General features: G+C 43.8%; 2 protein-coding genes across 11 annotated transcripts in view; one reads left to right on the top strand and one right to left on the bottom strand.

Annotated features, from left to right (window-relative positions):
- CDK11A (cyclin dependent kinase 11A) overlaps positions 1–12686 on the top strand; it is a 21999-nt gene extending 9313 nt beyond the window's left edge. For 3 of the 8 annotated variants that reach the window (XM_042883148.1, XM_042883147.1, XM_042883143.1), the window contains 6 exons: positions 551–672; positions 1119–1226; positions 1639–1755; positions 2041–2189; positions 2358–2547; positions 3035–6902. In XM_042883148.1, coding sequence (XP_042739082.1) covers positions 551–672; positions 1119–1226; positions 1639–1755; positions 2041–2189; positions 2358–2547; positions 3035–3127 — 779 coding nt within the window. In that variant the 3' untranslated portion in view covers positions 3128–6902. Of the gene's footprint in view, positions 1–550; positions 673–1118; positions 1227–1638; positions 1756–2040; positions 2190–2357; positions 2548–3034; positions 7555–10013 lie in introns of those variants that run through there. The other 5 variants (XR_006181132.1, XR_006181131.1, XM_042883146.1 and 2 more) reach the window with 5 other exon arrangements.
- On the bottom strand, positions 2009–19157 carry MMP23B (matrix metallopeptidase 23B). 3 transcript variants are annotated; one of them, XR_006181133.1, is made up of 9 exons: positions 13377–13706; positions 11361–11506; positions 11024–11163; positions 10003–10170; positions 8845–9009; positions 8384–8494; positions 7551–7677; positions 5975–6856; positions 2009–5521 (listed from the first exon to the last, which is right to left on the bottom strand). XR_006181133.1 is itself a non-coding variant. In XM_042883149.1 (9 exons), exons 2-9 carry the CDS (start codon positions 13545–13547, stop codon positions 6682–6684), a joined length of 1203 nt encoding a protein of 400 aa, XP_042739083.1. In that variant the 5' UTR covers positions 13548–13565; positions 19143–19157; the 3' UTR covers positions 2009–6681. The 3 variants fall into 3 exon arrangements, 2 of the variants coding, with proteins under 2 accessions (XP_042739083.1, XP_042739084.1); XM_042883149.1 differs by adding an exon at positions 19143–19157 and having other exon boundaries at positions 2009–6856; positions 13377–13565; XM_042883150.1 differs by having other exon boundaries at positions 2009–6856; positions 11361–11502; positions 13377–13533.

Here is a 19157-nt window from a genome sequence, read left to right as displayed (position 1 = left end):
CCCCATTCCCTTTGGGCTGCACTGACATCAGTGGACTAGCTTGTATGATGACGTGCATTGCCTTGGAATGTCCTCTGAGTGTTCTTTGGAAGGGAGACTACTGCTTTCTCACTGTCCAATTTGATTCTACTGATAGAGGTTAAGAGAGGAAGGTCAGCTGGCAGTGCTGGTACGTACAGTGATGATAGGCTGATGAATCCAGCTGGCATGCTCAGGGTGACACTGAGGTTCAGATGTGAAATGGAGAGGGGAGTTTTCCCTGTGAACACTGCGTTTTATTTTTGGCCAGTTCCTATGTTGAGAAGCATTAATTTCTGAGCGTTATTTGGGTGCATTCCAGCTATCCAGATTCATTTTACTATGCTGGCAGCTCTTTGGATCTGTTTTTGTTCTGTGACACATTTTTACACTGTACTCTTTAGTGTTTTTTTCACTTGACATCTCATTCTTTCCCCCCCAATTCCGTCCTTGTTCTCTAATTAGAAATAACAACAGCTGAAGGCAGATTTCTTACTTTAAATGTATTTGGCTTTTTTTTTAATCACTTCAGGTGAAGTGAAAACCTTGATGATCCAGTTACTACGAGGAGTCAAGCATCTTCATGACAACTGGATTCTTCACCGGGACTTGAAAACTTCCAACCTGCTGCTCAGTCATTCAGGAATTTTGAAAGTAAGAACTATGTGACACACAGCACGCTTATGAGAAATTGAGTATTGCAGAGTTACACTGCATGACAGCGATGTTAAGAGCTGGGCAGAATGTTCTGCATTAATCTTGAAGTGTAGGAAGTGTAGTTCCTCAAACATACAGTCGTAAGACAGTGAACATTGTAATAGATGGAGACTGCCTTGCCACAGCTCTTGAGATTTATACTAGAATGTGACTAATAAGCATGGTATGTGAGTGCTGAATGCCTTATGGCACAATTGGAAGGCAGAACGGTGTTCTCTTCCTACTGATGCATGACAGTGCCATTAACCTTGTCTGTATCAACGTCCGTGTGGCTGTTTTGAATGCCAGAGGCCATGCAGTAGCCAGAATGGCCAGCATGTACTGGTGCTGTCCATAGGTATGCTCAGTGCTGATAACATTACTGATAGCTGATTTTCATCCAGGTTGGAGATTTTGGATTGGCCCGAGAATATGGATCTCCTCTGAAGCCTTACACACCAGTGGTGGTGACACTTTGGTACAGGGCTCCGGAGTTGTTGCTTGGAGCCAAGGTATGCCTCTCTGTATTCTTCTGGGAGCTAAAGGATTGACTTTTCAGACTAACTTCATCTTATAATTCATGAACAATTCATACAAGTGTGCTTGATTCTTTATGCTGATTTAGCAGTGGAAATTCTGAAACTTCAATTTTAGTTTTCCCAATAACAAATCTAAAAAGGTTTCGTCTTCCTCAGAGGATGGATGGGTGGGTCTAAAATTTCTGACAAAAAGAGCAGAACAGAGGACTGTGAACCTTCTGGCAATGTTCCCTTCTGGTTACCTGTTCTGTTACTGAAATCACTGGGGCTTTGGGTGCTCCATTGCCAAGAACCACACAAAAAAAACCCCAAAACATTGCACTATTGCTACAATACCTCATTAAATTATTTCACTGGCTTGATAAGGTATATTCTTTCTTTGCAGGAATATTCAACAGCAATAGACATGTGGTCAGTGGGGTGCATCTTTGGAGAACTCCTAACTCAGAAACCACTGTTTCCAGGGAAGTCGGAAATCGATCAGATTAACAAAGTTTTTAAGGTAACATTTATAAAACCTTTCCATTCTAACTGGCTGGTTTTAGAGGCAGTTAAATTAGAGCAGTAAGAAAATAGAAATGCTTGTTACTCTTTGATAGAGATTCAGCCTTAATAAAAGGCTCACTACTTTGATTTTCTGTTTTACATTATCAGTGATAGGCTAAAATAATGTTTTGTATGTCGTCTGTTTTCTCTGGACTTTTATCAATTCCTGTAGCTAAATAATGAATAAGCAGAAGGGCTGCACTCTAGAATGGGTTTATTAAGGAGACATTTTAATCTGTAGGATCTGGGTACTCCAAGTGAAAAAATCTGGCCTGGTTACAATGAGCTGCCAGCTGTAAAGAAGATGACGTTCACAGAATATCCCTACAACAATCTACGCAAGAGATTTGGAGCACTCCTCTCTGATCAGGGCTTTGATCTGATGAACAAGTAAGTGCCAGCTTCTGCAGTCCTTGGGAAATTGTGTTGTTTGTTACACTCGTTGTAAAACATGACAGATTTCTGAAGGTTTTATATCTTTTAGGCTAACGTTTATCTTCTTTCTGCACGGCCGTCTCTCTTATCTTCCCTCTAATTCATTGCCTGAATTCTTTTCAGCTTTTTGACGTACTACCCGGCCAGAAGAATTACTGCTGAGGATGGTTTGAAGCACGAGTATTTCCGTGAGACTCCCCTTCCTATTGACCCCTCCATGTTTCCTACATGGCCAGCCAAAAGTGAACAACAAAGGGTGAAACGTGGCACCAGCCCCCGCCCGCCTGAGGGAGGCCTTGGGTACAGTCAGTTGGTGAGCATCACTGACTTCCCCTGTCCTAAAACAAAGCCAAACCTGCTCCTTTTCCAGTGTTTGGAAAAGAATCTGTCACATACAAGGCTGGTGTTCTTTCATGTGTGGGAATTGGACTGCCAGTTTTGAAGAAAAAGCTGGCTGAAAAACAGCTGCTTAGAAGTAGGACGTGGTACAATCTCAAGTGCCTTAATTATTATCAGCTCTTTATTGACAGTTCCATGTCTCAGCATAGGTGAATTGACACTGCACAGCTATTGTGCCTGCTGCAGTACCAACAGAAAGAGCACGAATAACAGTCTGCACTGAACTCAGCTACAGTGCCACTAAATCAAGTATTTACTTACCATCTCCTACAGCTCCTTCAGGTTTTGTTTTGTTCTTTGTTTCTACTTTTTTAAAATTAGTTTTAGGCATGATTTCTGTGTTGCAGAGGTGAATGTGTGTGCACAGGCACTGACAGATGAACTGTGTATGTTTTCCACAGGGCGACGATGATCTGAAAGACACCGGTTTTCATCTGACCACCACGAATCAAGGAGCATCTGCTGCTGGGCCCGGATTCAGCCTCAAGTTTTAAACTCAGTGAGAAGAGGGGAGAAAAAGAGAACCGTTCACGTGAGTGGATTTCTGAGTGCCCCAGTTCTGTTCTTCACGTCAGGGAAACTAGATGGTTTTCACCGGGGTAAAGTCAGATGTCATCCCAGATTCAAAGACTTTTGCTGGGTGTGGAGTATAACTGCTGCATTCCATTAGAGGACTGGAATTAACAGGAAAAGCCAAGGATCGTTATAAAATTTGACAGAGGAAAACTTGAACTACAATCCTTGATCCCCTTTTTTTCTTTTCTTTTTTTTTTTTTTTTTTGGTTCTTGTTCTTTTCTCCTTGTAAATTTGTAGAATTAAAATGCATTTTTGATTGTTTAACAGCGTGAAGGATGTCATTTCCTCACATGCAGCAAACGTGGATGTTGGTGGCATTAAGTCTTCTAGAGTGGAAATGTGAGGATTTATTTTTTTTATTAATTTCTCTTTCCTCCCCCCATCTGTGCTGATGTTGTTGTAGTTACTGTCAGTCCAGCAAAAGAACTTTTCTTTTTATTTTAAGTAAGTTCTTTGTGTCTGAGTGTAGTTGCTTGGTCAAGAAATCACGATGTTTAAGTTGCTTCTCTCCTGTTGTGTACCTTGGAGAAAGCTAAGCTGGGTTGGGCTCAACACCCACTGACATTTTTGAGTGAACTACTGGGTTGATGTGTTGTATAAATGTATTTACAATGGCACTGGAGCAAAAAGTGTACTATATTGTTTTATAATTCAAAAAAAATTAATATTGAAGCTTTATTTTCTAGAGAACCTTCTTTTAAAAATGTCCTTTTTCCACAAAAATAACAACATTTCATGTTACTGGTTGTATATTGCCATATTCCAGTCTTTCCTCATAAGTGTCTTCTGAGTCTCTGATTTACAATGCTATCATCCTTTTCTGGGAACAGGAAGATTTGGAAAATACTGGGGTGTTCATGCAGTCAGAACTGGGCACCAGTCCCACCAACAGGCGTAGTGATGAGCATGCAGTGCATTGGAAGAGACTTGTGGTGGTGGTGCTGGTTTTGTTCTCATTGAGTGAAGGCCTTGGACCTGCTCTTGGGAGCTGCCAGAATTGTACATTTTCAAAGCTGGTTTTTTTGTGTGTGTGTTGATGAAGCACTGTTTTCTCATTAGGCCTGGTTGTGTTGCACTGATGGAGAAAGTTTTTCTGCTAGTTTAGTAACTGTAGTAATGCATGGTTTTAGCAAAGTTTGGGTAGGGGTGAAGAGCAGAAGCTTATTTATTTGTTCTGAAGGATGTGAGAAGTGAAAAGTGGACAAAAAAGCTGAAATACTAATGATAGATATTTACTGGAACGGGTGCATCATTGCCCATTGGAAAGCATTTGTTCCAACCTGGGCTAACAAATCTGGACCTCTGAATCTAATAGGAGTTATTTGCTTTTAATCAAACAAGTTATGCAAAGACAAGTAAAGTGAAAACATTTCCAGGACTGTTTCACCAGGAACAGAGCTATGGAACTCAATTACTTTGAAATTGTGTCATCTTAAATAACTGATTTCAACCAGGGAAAATCTGCAAAGATTCATCTTTCAAAAAAACATGGAGGTTCCAGTGCATAAGTGTGTGGTAATCACAGCCTTGTTGTAGGTTAGGGATTTATTTTGTTGTTGTCTTACTGCAATTTTTATTTTTATAAAATGAAAGTGTATGCCAAGAGAAAGTGAGTTTTGTTGCTTACCTTGAGGGTATCACCATATCTGCCAGGTGCTTTCCATACTAATTCCCAGCAAATGCAAGCTGTCATGCCGTGGTCCTGGGCAGGAGATGGAGAGAGGTGTTTTTTTGGTTGGCTTCTTCACAGAAATTCCTCCTTTTTTTTTTTCCTGAGTTCCTTGAAGATGTTGTTGGCTTGAAATTGCAGCCAGAACAGATGTGCACAGCAGTGCTGGGCCATGCCATCTGTGTCACGGAACACTGGGTGCAGTGCAGGGCTGTCTCATGGCCTGCTGTCTTAAACTGCAACTTTTTTCCTTGGTTTCTTTTTCCACTGGCCTTGAGGTCAGCTCAGTTTTGGAAGGTGACTGCTTATAGGACATTCGTGGGGCAAAGCAGGTCCTTGGCTGCAACTCCAGCAAGGACAGTGCCTGCCAGAAGCACAGGGCAGGTGGAGGTAAACGGGATTGGGAGAAACAGCACAAAAGTCAGTTATCATAAATGGTATGTGTACCAAACTGTTAAGTTGTGAAATGAAGAACTTTGGATCTGCCCTAGGATTAAGCATCCTTGCAGTTGAAGTGCTGACATCCCCTTGTGAGAGCTGTTGAAGGCTGTGCTGATCAGCTCATTGTTGTTGTTTCGTTTCTCCAAATCCAAAAGACAGAGCTGTTTTAAGATGCTTGGATCCACGTGGTGTTGCACTGCTCTGTTAAATGGAGATGTGCTAAGTTCATGCTAGATATCTGCCAGTAAAATTACTGTTATTGCAATTGTACCAAACTGTTCTTATTAGTTTCTTACTTTTCCCTTGTGCTTTTGCTGTCCTGGTACAGAGCTCTTCCTAGAATGCTGACCTATTCTGCAATACATGAGATGCTTAAGGTAGGAAGAAACGTGTTTGAAGAGTTTAAGACAGCAACTAAAAATGGACGAACCTAAGCAGAGAATGATGTAGGCTGCCTTAATACTGGATAAGGATCTTTCAGGTACCCATTAAATACAATGACTGTCAGGGTTTGTAACTGCACATCTCAATTCCCAACTGATAGATGTTTGAGTGCACTGGGCTTCGCCCAGGAAGCAAATGCTGCTTTTGTTCTGGATGTGGCGCATCCACCTCACTGTTAATGACTGGGTGTGATGATGGAAATGATCTTACCTCTGTTGAAGGGGTCAAGAAGCTTATTGATCAGACACCAAAAGGATGAGTTATGAGGAGCTGCAGATGGAAGTAGATGGTATGCTGGGCTAAGATTACACAGACAATAAATACACACCACAGGAGAGTAGTTGGGGGGTGGAAGGGAGATATTCTGTGCATAGCTGAACTGAGTATGTCCAAGTGTGAAATGGAGTAATTTGGGTTTGTTGTGACCCTCTATTTTCCTTCTGCCCACTAGAAGAAAAAGTAATTCTTTTTTTAACGTTCTTATAGACCTACATGTCGTGATATAAAAAAGATAAAAAACCACTTACAGCGCATTTACTGGTCATTCTCTTTCCACAATACCTCTGATTCCATTGCAACATAGCTGAGCCATCAGTCTGTTCATCCATGTGTTTGCTGAAGGGTTATGTCTCGTTTTTCAGCAGTCCACTGATCCAGGTTAACTGCAAAATCTTACACTGGATTTTTTTAAAATTTCTTTTTTAATTCTCTGTACAACACATGCTTGATGAATTCTTTACCTTTAAAACTAATTTGGAAGAGTTGTTTTATCCAGTAACAAAGTCCCAGAGTCTCTCTTGCTCGAGGTATTGAAGCAGCTGATTTAGGAGTTCATTTGCACTACTGGCGTTTAAATACAAAATGCTTAAGCCAGATTGTGAATTTGAAATAGAGAAGTTCTCATGCCAGAGCCCTTGTTAATGTCTCAGTCTGATCCTCCAGGAATAAGTGGTCAAGATTCTTTCTTTTTTCTTTACTATACAAGTGTAAGTTCCTTCATTAATTGCATTTGCAATGATGCTCATGTGATCCTCATTTAAGGATAAGTAACCTGGATATGAGTATTCCAGAAGCTCCTTATCTTTATACCAGCTGTCGTAAGAAAAATAATAGAAATTAAACTATAAAATATTCAGTACATGCAGCATGTGCATTGTCCTTCTCTTTGCTGTTAAGCTGTGCTTGAGGCAGGCACTGCAGCACGGACGGACTTGCAGAGTAAGATTTAACCTCACTGTCATTGATTTCACCTGGATGGTGGCAGTAATAACATGGTGTACTACCCTGAATCTTACTGAAAACAAGTAAGAATTTGGTTCCTGAGTCTAAACTAACCCCTGGACTTGGACATATTTCTCTCAAGTTTAGATGCATCTAGAAGTAACGTGCTCATAACTTTATCCATTCAATTCATAGTTAATTCTTAGTAAAGACAGTAGTTTTTTTGCAGAATACAGCCCAGGGACTGTGACAGAGGTAAGAATTATCCTTATGCTATATATGTGTATTGGATTTTATCTTTCTTCTGCTGAGCTTACATCTGATAGATGTGCTTCTGAAATAAATGCTTCACAGTGTTATAAACAGTATTTGCACATTCCCTTCCCACAGTTAGTCTGCCACCCCTCCTTCTACTCGAGTGCCAAATCAAAGACAGCCACATGTTCCAAAAGCTGAACTGCACTCTCATGTACTTTGTTTTGCCATACTTCCTTATTCTTTCTCCTTTGGGGTATTTATGCTGCAGAGTATTCTAAAAGACTGGAATAAATGACAGAGCACTTACTAAACTTTGCCTTTTTTATGGATGATCTTCTGTCCACAGCGGAAGGTGACATTCCTGCCTTCAGAAACAGTCTTGGTTTTTGTCCTTGGAGGTGGCAGAGTGGGAGGAACTGTTGGAAATGGGAATTCTGTCCACCCGAAAAAGAAAGTGCAATAGTTAACATATCTCATTATCAAGCTTGAGTCAGCCCAAAACACTCCCACAGAATTATGTTATGATCTAAGTGATCTTAAGGTTATTTGTTAAAAAATGACTCTCATTGAACAGCTCTGGGATGCACATTTAACACTGTTCTATTTGCATATGAACACACTTCATGTGCATGGAGGAACAGTTAGTTCAGTTTATGAACATTCTCCTCCAAACTTCTGTAAAAATACCTCTGTTCTGGAGAGGGAAGTACTGGTTACATGGTGCATCAGGACAGCAGGCATTTATCTGAGGCTTAATTCCACAGCTGCAGTAATCTGAGGTGATAATGCATCAGTCCCTTACCTGAATTCATAAAACTGAGGCTAGGTGAGGTGTTTAACATGCTGTATCCCTCCTTTTCTTGGAGCAGCTCGAGTCCAGCTGTGCCTGAGATTTCATTTGGCTAGTTCTTGTCCCATCACTGCATCAGCTACTGTACTGCCAGGCCTTTGATTTGGCTGAGATGTACAGGAGGATATCTGTGCTACACTTCTCCTTAGAACTGGGTGCAGCCAGTCACTTGCAGCCTCTGGCCTCTAGTGTAGAGTTAAGATCCTGCCTATCCCTGCAGCAAAGGCTGCTTAGCTTTACCTCCTCCCTCCTGCAAGACCCACCACCATCCCAGAAGAAAAGTTGGGTACCGTAGCAGAAGTCACAGGTGAACGGACAGTGCTTTTTCATCAGCTTCTCACGTTTCTCACAGAAACCTTTTCGGGCCCACAGGGGGCACATAAACAGTCTGTCCTTGCATCCTGAAACAGAAGGAGACAATCCTCTGAGAAACAAACTGATATTTCACCCAGTTCAGATTGTTCAACATAAATGGTAGTGCAGAGACGAGAAGGAACCTAGGACTGGAAGTATAATAGGATGCCATTACTAGAAGAACAGGGAGCTACATACTGTGCTACTTCCATGCAGGAGCACCTTTATATCCTGCATAGAAAGGAATAAGATTCCTCCTGAGTGCGGCTCACGGGCATCAAGCTCTCATCTCAGCAAATGCTGAGTACCTAACAAAGACCTCCATGGGATTTGACTGGCACTTCAGGCAAATGTTTCTTAGCAAGAGGAGCCCAGAGCACAGCCCTCATTTCCTTACCGTAAAGTCTGTGAATTCCCCAGACTTCATCTTGAGAGATGGTCTTTTTCCCAGTCAAAGTAGCATTGATGTGCATGAGAGCATTTGGGTTTTGGGAGTGCATGAGTCCTAAGGCATGCCCTATTTCATGAGCTGCTACGTGCACCAGATCTGTAAGCCAAACACCTGGAAGAAAAATGGAAAAAAGCTAACTGCAGTGAAGTACATTTGCTAATCCCAGTGTAAAGCCAGAAGAATTTTTGCACTTGGAAGGTGTGGTCTTATCAAAGGTTTCCAGTTTTAACTTCCATGTAGCTATTTGGGTGTAAACGGTCAAGAAATTATTTATCCGTGCTTCTAATTCCAAACAGCAGCTCTTGCCAGACTCAGAAGACTGCTCCAAAAGACCAGTGATTGAAATATGGAGCAATATGCCCGCTCTGGGCAGCCTGCTGCTGCTTTGTTCCCACAGCCCTGAGCTGGGACTGGAAACGACAGGGAGTGAGATTGCTAGCTAGAATGCTCCAGTCTGAAAAAGCCTCTGATTGACTTTTGCTTACAGGATTGAACTGACGTTTGTCAGCAGCGTCCTGAAGCCTGCTTCCAGCAGAGCTGGGTTTTAACTGAAGGATGACTCACAAGAGGAGCTGTTACTGACACCTACCCTGATATCTTGCACAACTATAGGCCATAGGAATACTGTGCAATTCCTGTGTTAAATCCAACTGCGTATGGGAAGAAAGCATCTGAAGGGGGTGGCTTGCATACGTGTTAATTTATCAGTACATTAAATAGGAATCCTTGGTGGATTTTTTTTGGCTCTTGCAGCCTCCTGCTGAACCTCACTGACGTGACTTGGAAGAACAGTACTTTCGTTCTACTTCGTTTCCAAATTTCTTTAAGCCAATAGCTGAGCTAGTTCAGCTTTGGGAAGAGAAGCAGTCATTATTAACAAGCATTAATAGTCAGCCTCACACTTGCCTGCCTTTTGAAGGCAGAAGTGCTGTTGCTGCTTTACAAAGGTGGCTGAACTGAATGCAAATCAACTGCATAACTATCTCCATGTAAATGAATGGAGTTACGCTGCCATGAAGAAAGAATCTGTGGTAGAACTGGTGCGTGGGACTAAGATGTAAATGCTGCTGGCGTTGTTACTGTTCCCTCTGAGACATGTCTTACCTTTCTTCCAGCTGAACCGAGTATTTCCTAATATCCAGTACTCATGGTCATCAAAGTGGATTTCCCCATTGGGTGGGAAGAAGGCATGGGCAAGTTCCCCTGTTGTTCCATCAAAGCAGTGGTGAATGAGAGACTCCAGACAGTCTGTGTGATTGATGGAGTAGAAGCCTGCAAAAAGAGAAGCAGATTTAGTCTATCTAGCAGGACAGACATCTGTAAACTTGTGGTTTACTAACACATCTCTTGCTGTATCCCAAATGTTTTCCAAGTTACACACACAACAGGAAAAATCAGTGCAAAGCAATTGTATGGAACAAGGGTTGTGATGCAAACTGGAGCCAACTCTGCAAAGACCTCAGATTTGGAGCTGTCTTCAATGCACACAAACTGATCTACTTTGCAGAAAGGAACACTGAGCACTTCTTGCAACATCACAAGGAAACTTTGGGGTGTTTTTGGAGTGCAGTTGGGCCCTGAGATGATAACCTCAGAGCATAATCATCGGACAGTGAGATGATAACCCCAGAATGCAATCACTCAATTTTAAACACAAATAAACGGAGAGCAACAGAATTGCAGCTGCTTGCTGTCCTTCTGCTAGCATCACAACAGCTTCACACTGCAGCCACTGGAATGGGGCCACCTGGAGCTCACAAGTGGCCGCAGGACAGGCCCCTGACGGCACATCATGTGCTTGAAAGTAGCAGACTGAAGAGCAAATTGCGAAACAATGGAAAGTCTGCTCGTTATTTCAATATTGTGGCCATCTGCACAAGAAATAATTATTGCACACAGGCCATAAATCCCAGGAAGAATTTACATCTGGGTTTGAGACTGAGCAGATAAGACCTCAGCACTAACGTATTTCGAGGCTTGAGAAAGTCAGGAGGTAACTACTGTACAGTCATGGGGGAGGGCAAAAGGAAGAGGAGGAGAAAAGACAGTACTTGAGCCACCCAGCAGAAGGGAGCCAGCTAGCACACACAGCAGTCCTGCAGTGCAGCAGGCCATGCAGCCTCACCTATTTTCAGATCACTGGGTACGTGGCGTGGCACTTCTCTGAAGCTGAATGGTGAAACTTCACTCCACATTCGGAACGCAGCTGCCAGTCCCCTGCGTGTGTCCCTGGCATTTATGAGGTTTCTTGGGAAGGACAGGATTCTGTAATAACACAGAATAACATCAGGGAAATGCTGTCCCTGCCCCAACATCATTTGATGCTCTCTAGGCTTTATTAGACTATCACCTGCTGTAAAATGGTTTTAGGAGCTATCCAGTCACTGACAAAAGGATTGGCAATATCATGATTGATACCCATGCCCTCAACAAAACAAAAAAAAGTCAATGCAAGTCCATACTTGTAGGTCAGGTTGAAGTGGTCCCATTTCAAGTGTCCAGGTGTGATCGTGTATCGCTTTCTCCGTGCTGGAGGCCGAGGTGGAAAGGCTGGGCTGTGCAAAGCAGAGGCACTCACTTCACGGAGGCCAGGTGATGTGGTATCTTCCTTAAAAGAAAAAGAAGAGGTTGAAAAAGGTGGGGGAGACTGCAGGACTGAAGAATGTAGCAGTCAAACCAACTGATACGGGGCATTTGGGGGCAGGGGAGCACAACCAGGACTCCCTCAGAGATGTCCAGGACCGAAGACTTTACAAAGCATGCCTGCTCTGAGCGTGCTGAACAAAATCAAGACGGAGCAAAAGCAGGGCAGTACTGTGAGCAGCTCCTGGGGCATTGCTGAGTGCTGGATCAGAGATCAGCCTGTGGGTTCCCTGGAGCTGTTGCATAACTCCAGCATGGGGCACTGCTGCCACTCTTCTCCTCCTGGAGCGCAGCGCAGGCAGAGCAGAAATGAGACCTCGGCAGCTTCTGGCCACAGCGAGAGCTGCAGCTCTTCCTGAAAAGCTCTCATTTCCTTTTCACTTTGCTATTGCTCTCCAGCTTAACCACAGAAGAAATGAAATACTGAATCAATGCGTCAAACAGGCAACTCTTTGTGCTGAGAGCACTTTATGGAGCTGGACTGTGAATCTGAAATGCCTTCAAAGTAAACTGGAGCTCTGGAAACCCTGGAGTGTGTTTAAAGCCATCACATTTGGTGACACGCCTGACTCAAACTATACCAGTCTGTTAGTCCTGAGTAGCAGAGGTAAAAGAATGGGACCCAATAAGGTCCTCTGGAAGTTTACCTATTCTGCTTCCCCCTTTCAGCAATAAAACACTGACCATCTCTGGCTCATCTTTGCTCCAGAGGCACCGTGGCAAGCACGAAGCAGGATGTACAGTGGCAGTGTTACAAAAGCAACACCAGTCTGAGTTAGTTCAGCCTCACAGCATATTCTACAGAAGGCAAGTTGTCTTCATTTCACAGATGGAACAGCTGAAGCTTTGAGAGGCAAAATAGCATCCCAGCAAACCAATGGCAAGGAGAAGAAGCAACAGCTGCCAGATGCTGCTCAAAGTGCTCCATGACTGCAGTCCTGACTGGTAGAGGGCTGAGGGACTGCATCCCAACAGGAGACTCCAACAGGAAACCAGTCTCCTCTGCTCACGTCTGAGCTGTACAGTTGCAACAGCACCGACACACAGGCAGATACAGTCAGCAACCCTCTTCTGAACTACTCACCATGTGCAGTCAGGCTTCCATTAATTTACTTCATTGACTGTAATAAATGTAATTCTCTCTCTCTCTCTGATGCAGTTCCCCTCCAAAACTAAACAGAAATGTAACTTTGTGACTTAGCACCAACTTACAGAGCCCTGAATATGTGATACAAGCGAGGGATGCTGCTTGCCAGGATCACCGTAAACACAAACAGCAAGAAGGGGTGAAAGCATTTAAAAGAATATTTTTTCTTTTTATAAAATTGAAAGCTAAAATGAAGATAAAGTGAAAATTAAGATCAGCTTCCGAGCATCCCAGTTCCACCTGAATTCCAGTCTGTCCCAGTATATCTTAACGAAAGCCACAGCCATCTAACAGTTTCTGTAAGTCCAGCATTAACTCCCAGTTTAGATCTTACACCACAAGCCCAGCCTATGGAGTTCCTAGGAATCTCAGCTGCCTCAGAAAGCAGAATCTATGCATGCCACATCACAGCAAGCTGGGAAAGCAGAGGTACTCAGGATAGCTGTGGCTCTGATCTCTGCAAGCTGTGTGCACATCCAATTTTACTTAGATGAATCAGTACCCCTTAGGATCCCTTGCAAAAATGGACTCAAACATACACAAACATATCTGGTTGCCTTGACAGTTACTTACATATTGATTAGATTGCTTCCTGAATTTACCACTCTTGTAAAAAGAACACATGCACACACATTTGATATCCCCACTCCCCTCCCAAGCTGTCCTGAGAATCAGATCCTTTCCCTACCTGACTTTCCTGAACTGCTGCTCCAGCTGGATCTCCTGCAATAGCCAGCAAAGCCACCACGGGGAATATGCATAGGAATCCCACAACGGTTCTATAGCCATTGCTCTTTTTATTGTCCTCTGAGAGAAAGCTCTTCTTTCTGTCAGCAGCAAGTTGTTCTATTTGATCCATGTTGTTCTTTAACACTTTCTAATGAAGGAGATGAGACAGATACTCAGACATTCCCTTCGCAGAATGCATTGGTAATCCTTTTGCTCACAGATGCATCTGGAGCATTTCTGAGGAGTCCTGCAATCACTGCCAAAGCTGTGCAGAATCACTGGTTTCAAAAAGCTCTCTCTCAAAAAAAACCCCCCCCCCCGGGGGGGGGGAAGAAAAAAAGAAAGCAGACTTTACATTAAGCTCCTTTCCAATGTGCCAAAGATTCTCTCGGCCTCTGCCAAACCGTATCAGATTACTGCAGCTGAAAGTTGGGCTGGCAGAGGAAAAGCAGCAAAGTGAAACAAGCTGGGATGGCCATGAACTCTCCTCTTTAACTGACTGTATAATCAACAGAGGACAAATCTGCAGTTGTCAGCTTTATGTAATGAAAAAATTGGGGGAGGGGGACAGAGAAAGGAATCCAGAAGCCAGCATCACGCCCGTGGAATGCCTGATCAGGGATGCTTCGTGGTAGAGGAGCTGTCATTTGTCAGAGGCTGTCCTCAGCAGCAGAATGAAAAATGAGATGTTGTGCAAGAGCTTTCTGCAGTCAGGAAATTTTGGTCAGGGAGTTTACAAACTCAGATAAAAGCAGCCATCAACTCCCCCATCCATGGAACTTGGCAGTTGACTCCTGCAAATTCCTTATGTACCTGGGAGCTACCTAACGAGGGGTTATGATGCTGAGACAGACACATGCTTCAGAATCACGCTGATCTGGGGGACCCCAGCTACAGCACCCCAGACAGACCCTTGCAGAAGCACGCAGTGAGTGCCTCTGCCTTCCATAAGGTTAGCAAGAGTCAGTGCTGATTGAAAGTGATCTCACCTTATGTTCTGTTCCATATGCCCTCTCCTCTCACCAGTGTCCAAGCATTTTGCCTCACATCTGCCTTGAAGTGGGGGCAGATTATTATGCTGCTATTATTATATACTGCTATCATCTGCATCTTATGGGTTAAGACCATAGCACAGTGTAGGAAAGATGACTTCCCTGAGTTCAAGCACTGAATCTTGCAGAGCTGGAATGTGAAGCCAGGTCTCTCAAGCACCCAGTCAGTGCCTTACTGCTTCTGAACACGACTGGCACACCTGGGGATTAAAACCCAGACTGAGAACTCACACAACCAAGTACCCTGAGGGACCGAAGAATTTCCTTTATCTCACTGTAAGGGAAGCAGAATTTTTTGAAGGCAGATGCCTCAGTTCGGATCTCCCCCAGAAGTTAGGAGCTAGAACTGGAATAGATGTGCATTCTTGAGTCCCGTTTCTGAAGCCTCTTTCAGATGCTCCCCAGGAGCCACTGCTGCTCCACACAAAGGGCAGTCCAAACTGCAGCTTTACCTTTGGCTCTTCCAATAGCTGAAAATACTCTGCGATTTATCAGGCTGCCTGACCCCCGAAACGACTGCTTTTGTTCAAGAGCGGAAAAGCACTGCTGTGACTTCAGAGTTCTCCTGAATTTTGCTAGTCCCAGGTCCTCAAATGTGGATATTTGGTTTGGACTACAGGCAAGAACTGTCAGCCTGACTATATTTGGTCAGAAAAAACATTCCTGGCTTTATTTTCTGCACAGTGTCTAAATGCAGTGGAACACATTACAGTTTGAGGAAATCCATATGGTGTAATGGGGAACAAGAGAGGAAGGCAAGGGGCAGAACTGGCTTTGGTTGATCTTCATGCTGTCAGAAGCAGTGAGAAGGACCTGGATATCATTTTTAGAGCCAGGGTTTTCTATGCAGTCAGGGATGACTTATCTTGAGATCTCTGCATGCAGTGAACGTCACACTAAAAAGTTATTTCTAAATGGCTGTCAGAAGGGAACAAATGTTGCATGAAACCCACAGCAGTCAGCTGGAGACCCTGGGGAACATAAAGGAGCAGATCATTTGCACAACACACCACACAGCCCTTGTTAAGGCACCGCAGTCTCAGTTTGCTCTTTTCAATCTTAATTCCTGCGATAGTGCATATTATTCAGCATTGGAACAAACTGCTCCCACCAGCTTCCCCCATCCTAAACAGAGAGCTCCTACACAGGGGTGGGGAAGACAGAAAGAAGGACCTTATCATGTCTGGTGACTTGGACTGAGAGCTGCAGTGTTTCATCTCCAGGGCACGGGTCCAAACCCAGGCCACAGGCAGGGGAGGGGGAATGCACACAGCTGAATGTGATTTACCACATATTGGCTCCTTGGTGGCCCATGTGAAAAGAATTAGCAAATCCTCATATAGCTCTTATTTTAAAAAGAACTTAAATATTTATCCCTTCATCTCACAACTCGGAAAAAGAAATTCCTGCGTGGTTCCTGTGGGAATGGCAGTTAGAAGCTGTACTTTTTCAGTAGGTCACACGCTAGAAAGAGCTGTGACGGCTGCACCAGGAAGCAACGCTCCCCAGGGAGGAGGAGAATGAGAATGTCCTTCTAGTCCCCAGATATTCACCCTGTTCCTGTCGTGCAGCCCCTTGCAATCAGCTGATATTCCTAGAAAAATCCATGGTCTGCTGAATAGCAAAAGAGCTGAAAACAAGGGCTTGCTCCAGCTGGCAAAGGAAATGGAATACTTTGCTCAACTGTCAATCTGAAGCTGCAGCTCACAGAATTGCCTCTGCTGGCCTGACCCCGTGTTACCAAAGAGATGTGGTCCTGACCCCAGCTAGGAGCTCAGCATCCCACGCCTGGCCAGGCAGTGATCAGGACTTCAAGAAGGAAATGAAGGAGAATTTTTTCTTGATGTACAGATAATGTCCATAAAGGAATAAGAATCACTTCCCTGGGTTCTGGGGTATTTCTCTTGTTGCCCTTTGCTAGGCTATGTTCATCAGTTGTAATCCATTTGTGGATGAACCCGTCTTCCTCAAAACATGGGAACAGAACAGACTAGTGGGAAAAAAATCAAAGGAGTAATGGATTATTTTCATGACTTTAGACAAGCTCTCTCCACTCCCACAGTCTCATGCTGTCTGTAAAATGTGGAGTTTTGGCCATGCTTTAGAAACTGTCTGAAAGAGATACTTCTGCACTGCAATACCAAAGCAGTACAGGGAAGGGAACAGAGGAAAAAGCTCTAGACATACTATGAAAACCTGGACGGGGGTGAAAATGACGCTCAAAGACTGAAAAGCATATTGGAAAAGTAAATTAAAAACAAACAGCCTTGAGAAAACCAAACGGCTACAAATCCACAGAGCCGAGTTTGGTTTTGACATTAAGAGAAGGAAAGAGCATCTATACCAGAAAAAAAGAAATAAAGCAGTGTTATTTCATGGGTAAAGGAAGACTTTGCAAAGGGAAGGCTAACGAACACTGAAGACCAACAAGAGAACCTTGCTCTACTGCAAGGAATTTTCCTTATCTAGACAGGCCTGAGAACCCAGTCTTCCAGGCTCAGATGCAGTGCTTCACATTGTGCTGCAGATATTAACGACGTTTCCAGAGAAGGAACCTTCTGACCATGCCGTGAGTTTTCCATTCTGTGAAGCTCCCTGGGTGTGGAATTCCTTACGCAGTGCAGAGCACCTCCATGGCATCCTAACGCCCACCGCAGCCACAGCAAGGAGCTTCTGAGGGACAACAGAGCTCCTTTCTGCAGCAATTGCAAACCTCGTTGTTCTGCTTGACAGGATAACCCAGGGGCAGTTCATTTCAGGGATGGCAAGGATACATCTATCTTCCTTTAACTGCAAAAATAAGGTGATATTAAAATACTTATGAAATGGGAAGCGTCCCCCAGCACTGGCTGCACTAAGAGTTCGCTCCAGTTTTAGCCAAGTCACCCAGTTGCACTGAATAAATCTTCTGTCTGCTCAGATGGAAGCTGTCCCCAGTGGCTGTTTGTATTCACTCAGAACACACTAAACCCATGCCTAAGGAAATGCTGCAAATACAGCTCTGCTTGGTTGGATCACGGCAGTGATGATAAATGGGGCAGAACCTCCAGATTATAGAAGGCCTAAGAATGGGTAAAGGGCTTCTGCTCCCTGCAAGCTCGTGTCCTTACTTTGCCCAGAATAATGGCAGGTTTACAGAATCAATTTTCCATGAAAATCCAACTGCATGAAAAGCCTGCTCATGAGACCAGCTGCCAACTCAAATACCAGTCTCCCAGCTGGATTAGCACACTACCTGCCAGGAAAAAATTAAGTGGCAGCATGCATAAAAAACTAACAAAGTAAAAGTGGTTAAATTTGGTACAAAGTGTTTCCTGAGGCTTTGCTAAAACGGAATAAACAGGCAGAGAAGCACATCAACTCCTTTGTATTGTAAAGGAAGCAAATACATTCCTCTATAATAGAAGACTGACCGAGAAAGAGCATCTTCATTTAGAGGCTGACCAGAGCAAAGAAATAAACTGTGTCCATTTGAAAATGATGGCCAAGGCTGCATAAGCCAGTAGACATTTTCTATAAAGCGTCCACCCCAGGAGTCCGAGTCAAAGCAAAAAGACACTGAGCAGAGTCTGCTGCAGCACTGCGACGGAAAACCTTGGGCATCAGTTCATTATGCCTTGCTCTGAGACAGTCAAAAATACTGGATTATAACATACAGTTTTCCCCTACTGCCCAAAGTGAGAGAACGTTTTGTAAATTTGGTAATTCTCACAGCCAGAGCTCTCAGAACTGGTCAGCAAATGCTGCAATGGATTCAAGTAATCCTAGGAATACTGTTACCAGTTTCAGTGTCATGAGAAGCATTCACATCAACCATAAATACTGCAGAAAAATTGCAACCAGAAGAGCCCATTTAATGGAAAGAAAAACCATCTCCTGCTTTTGTAGGTCAGTTGAGAAATGCGAGCTGACATTTCAGTTAGGAGGATTACATAAAGCCCATTAGTTTTAGCATAAACCTGTCTCAGCTGCTGCCCCGTGTTTAAAGTTTTATCCCAGAAAGAAGCAAAATCTTTCCCTTTCAAAAGCAGCACTGCTGCGAGGTACAGAGCTGCATTTTGGGAGGTGGCAACAAGGCCCACGGGAAACATGGAGCTCCACATCTGATTTCCCAAAGACCTTTCAGTCTTATTTGTGAGAGACCAATTAATAAGAAACATCCCACACAATTATTTGCCATCCGTGCTGAATAGCTAATAGCTCTGTTTGCCTTTTACTTTTTAAAGGAGCATTTACCTACTGCTGCGCCATCTCCGCACCTCTTCCCAACCCACTGCTGTCCTGCATCCAGTAACAACACCAACTGGTAGCAAGAGGCTAAAAGGCAGCAATGCCTTCTCCCATCTTGCCCCTTTCCCTCTTCTGTCATCACCTCAGCCTAGATTCTTGGCTCCTTTCTTGCCTGCTACACATCTCTCTTCTCATGCCTCAGATTTAAGCCTGTACTGAAGCAGAACTATTCTGCAGACCGGGATTACGGTACAGATTACACAAGTTAGCAATAAATCCAGTAACCATTTCTCCCAGCTTGGCACTCAGCTGGCCACACATCACTTTGATCCTGGCCCTACACACAGCCAGGCTTACAAGGAAAGACAAAGCAGCAGCATCCCCTCCTGCCCTCCAGACCCTCAGCCTCCCACAGGCTGAACCTGCCATTACAAAACACATACCTGGCACGTGGAGGC

Source organism: Lagopus leucura, unplaced genomic scaffold (genome assembly GCF_019238085.1).
Source record: "Lagopus leucura isolate 7727_CA_CO unplaced genomic scaffold, USGS_WTPT01 Super-Scaffold_100037, whole genome shotgun sequence".
Taxonomy (NCBI): domain Eukaryota; kingdom Metazoa; phylum Chordata; class Aves; order Galliformes; family Phasianidae; genus Lagopus; species Lagopus leucura.
The sequence above is the reverse complement of the archived record's forward strand: the minus strand, read 5'-3'. Positions and strand labels throughout refer to the sequence as shown.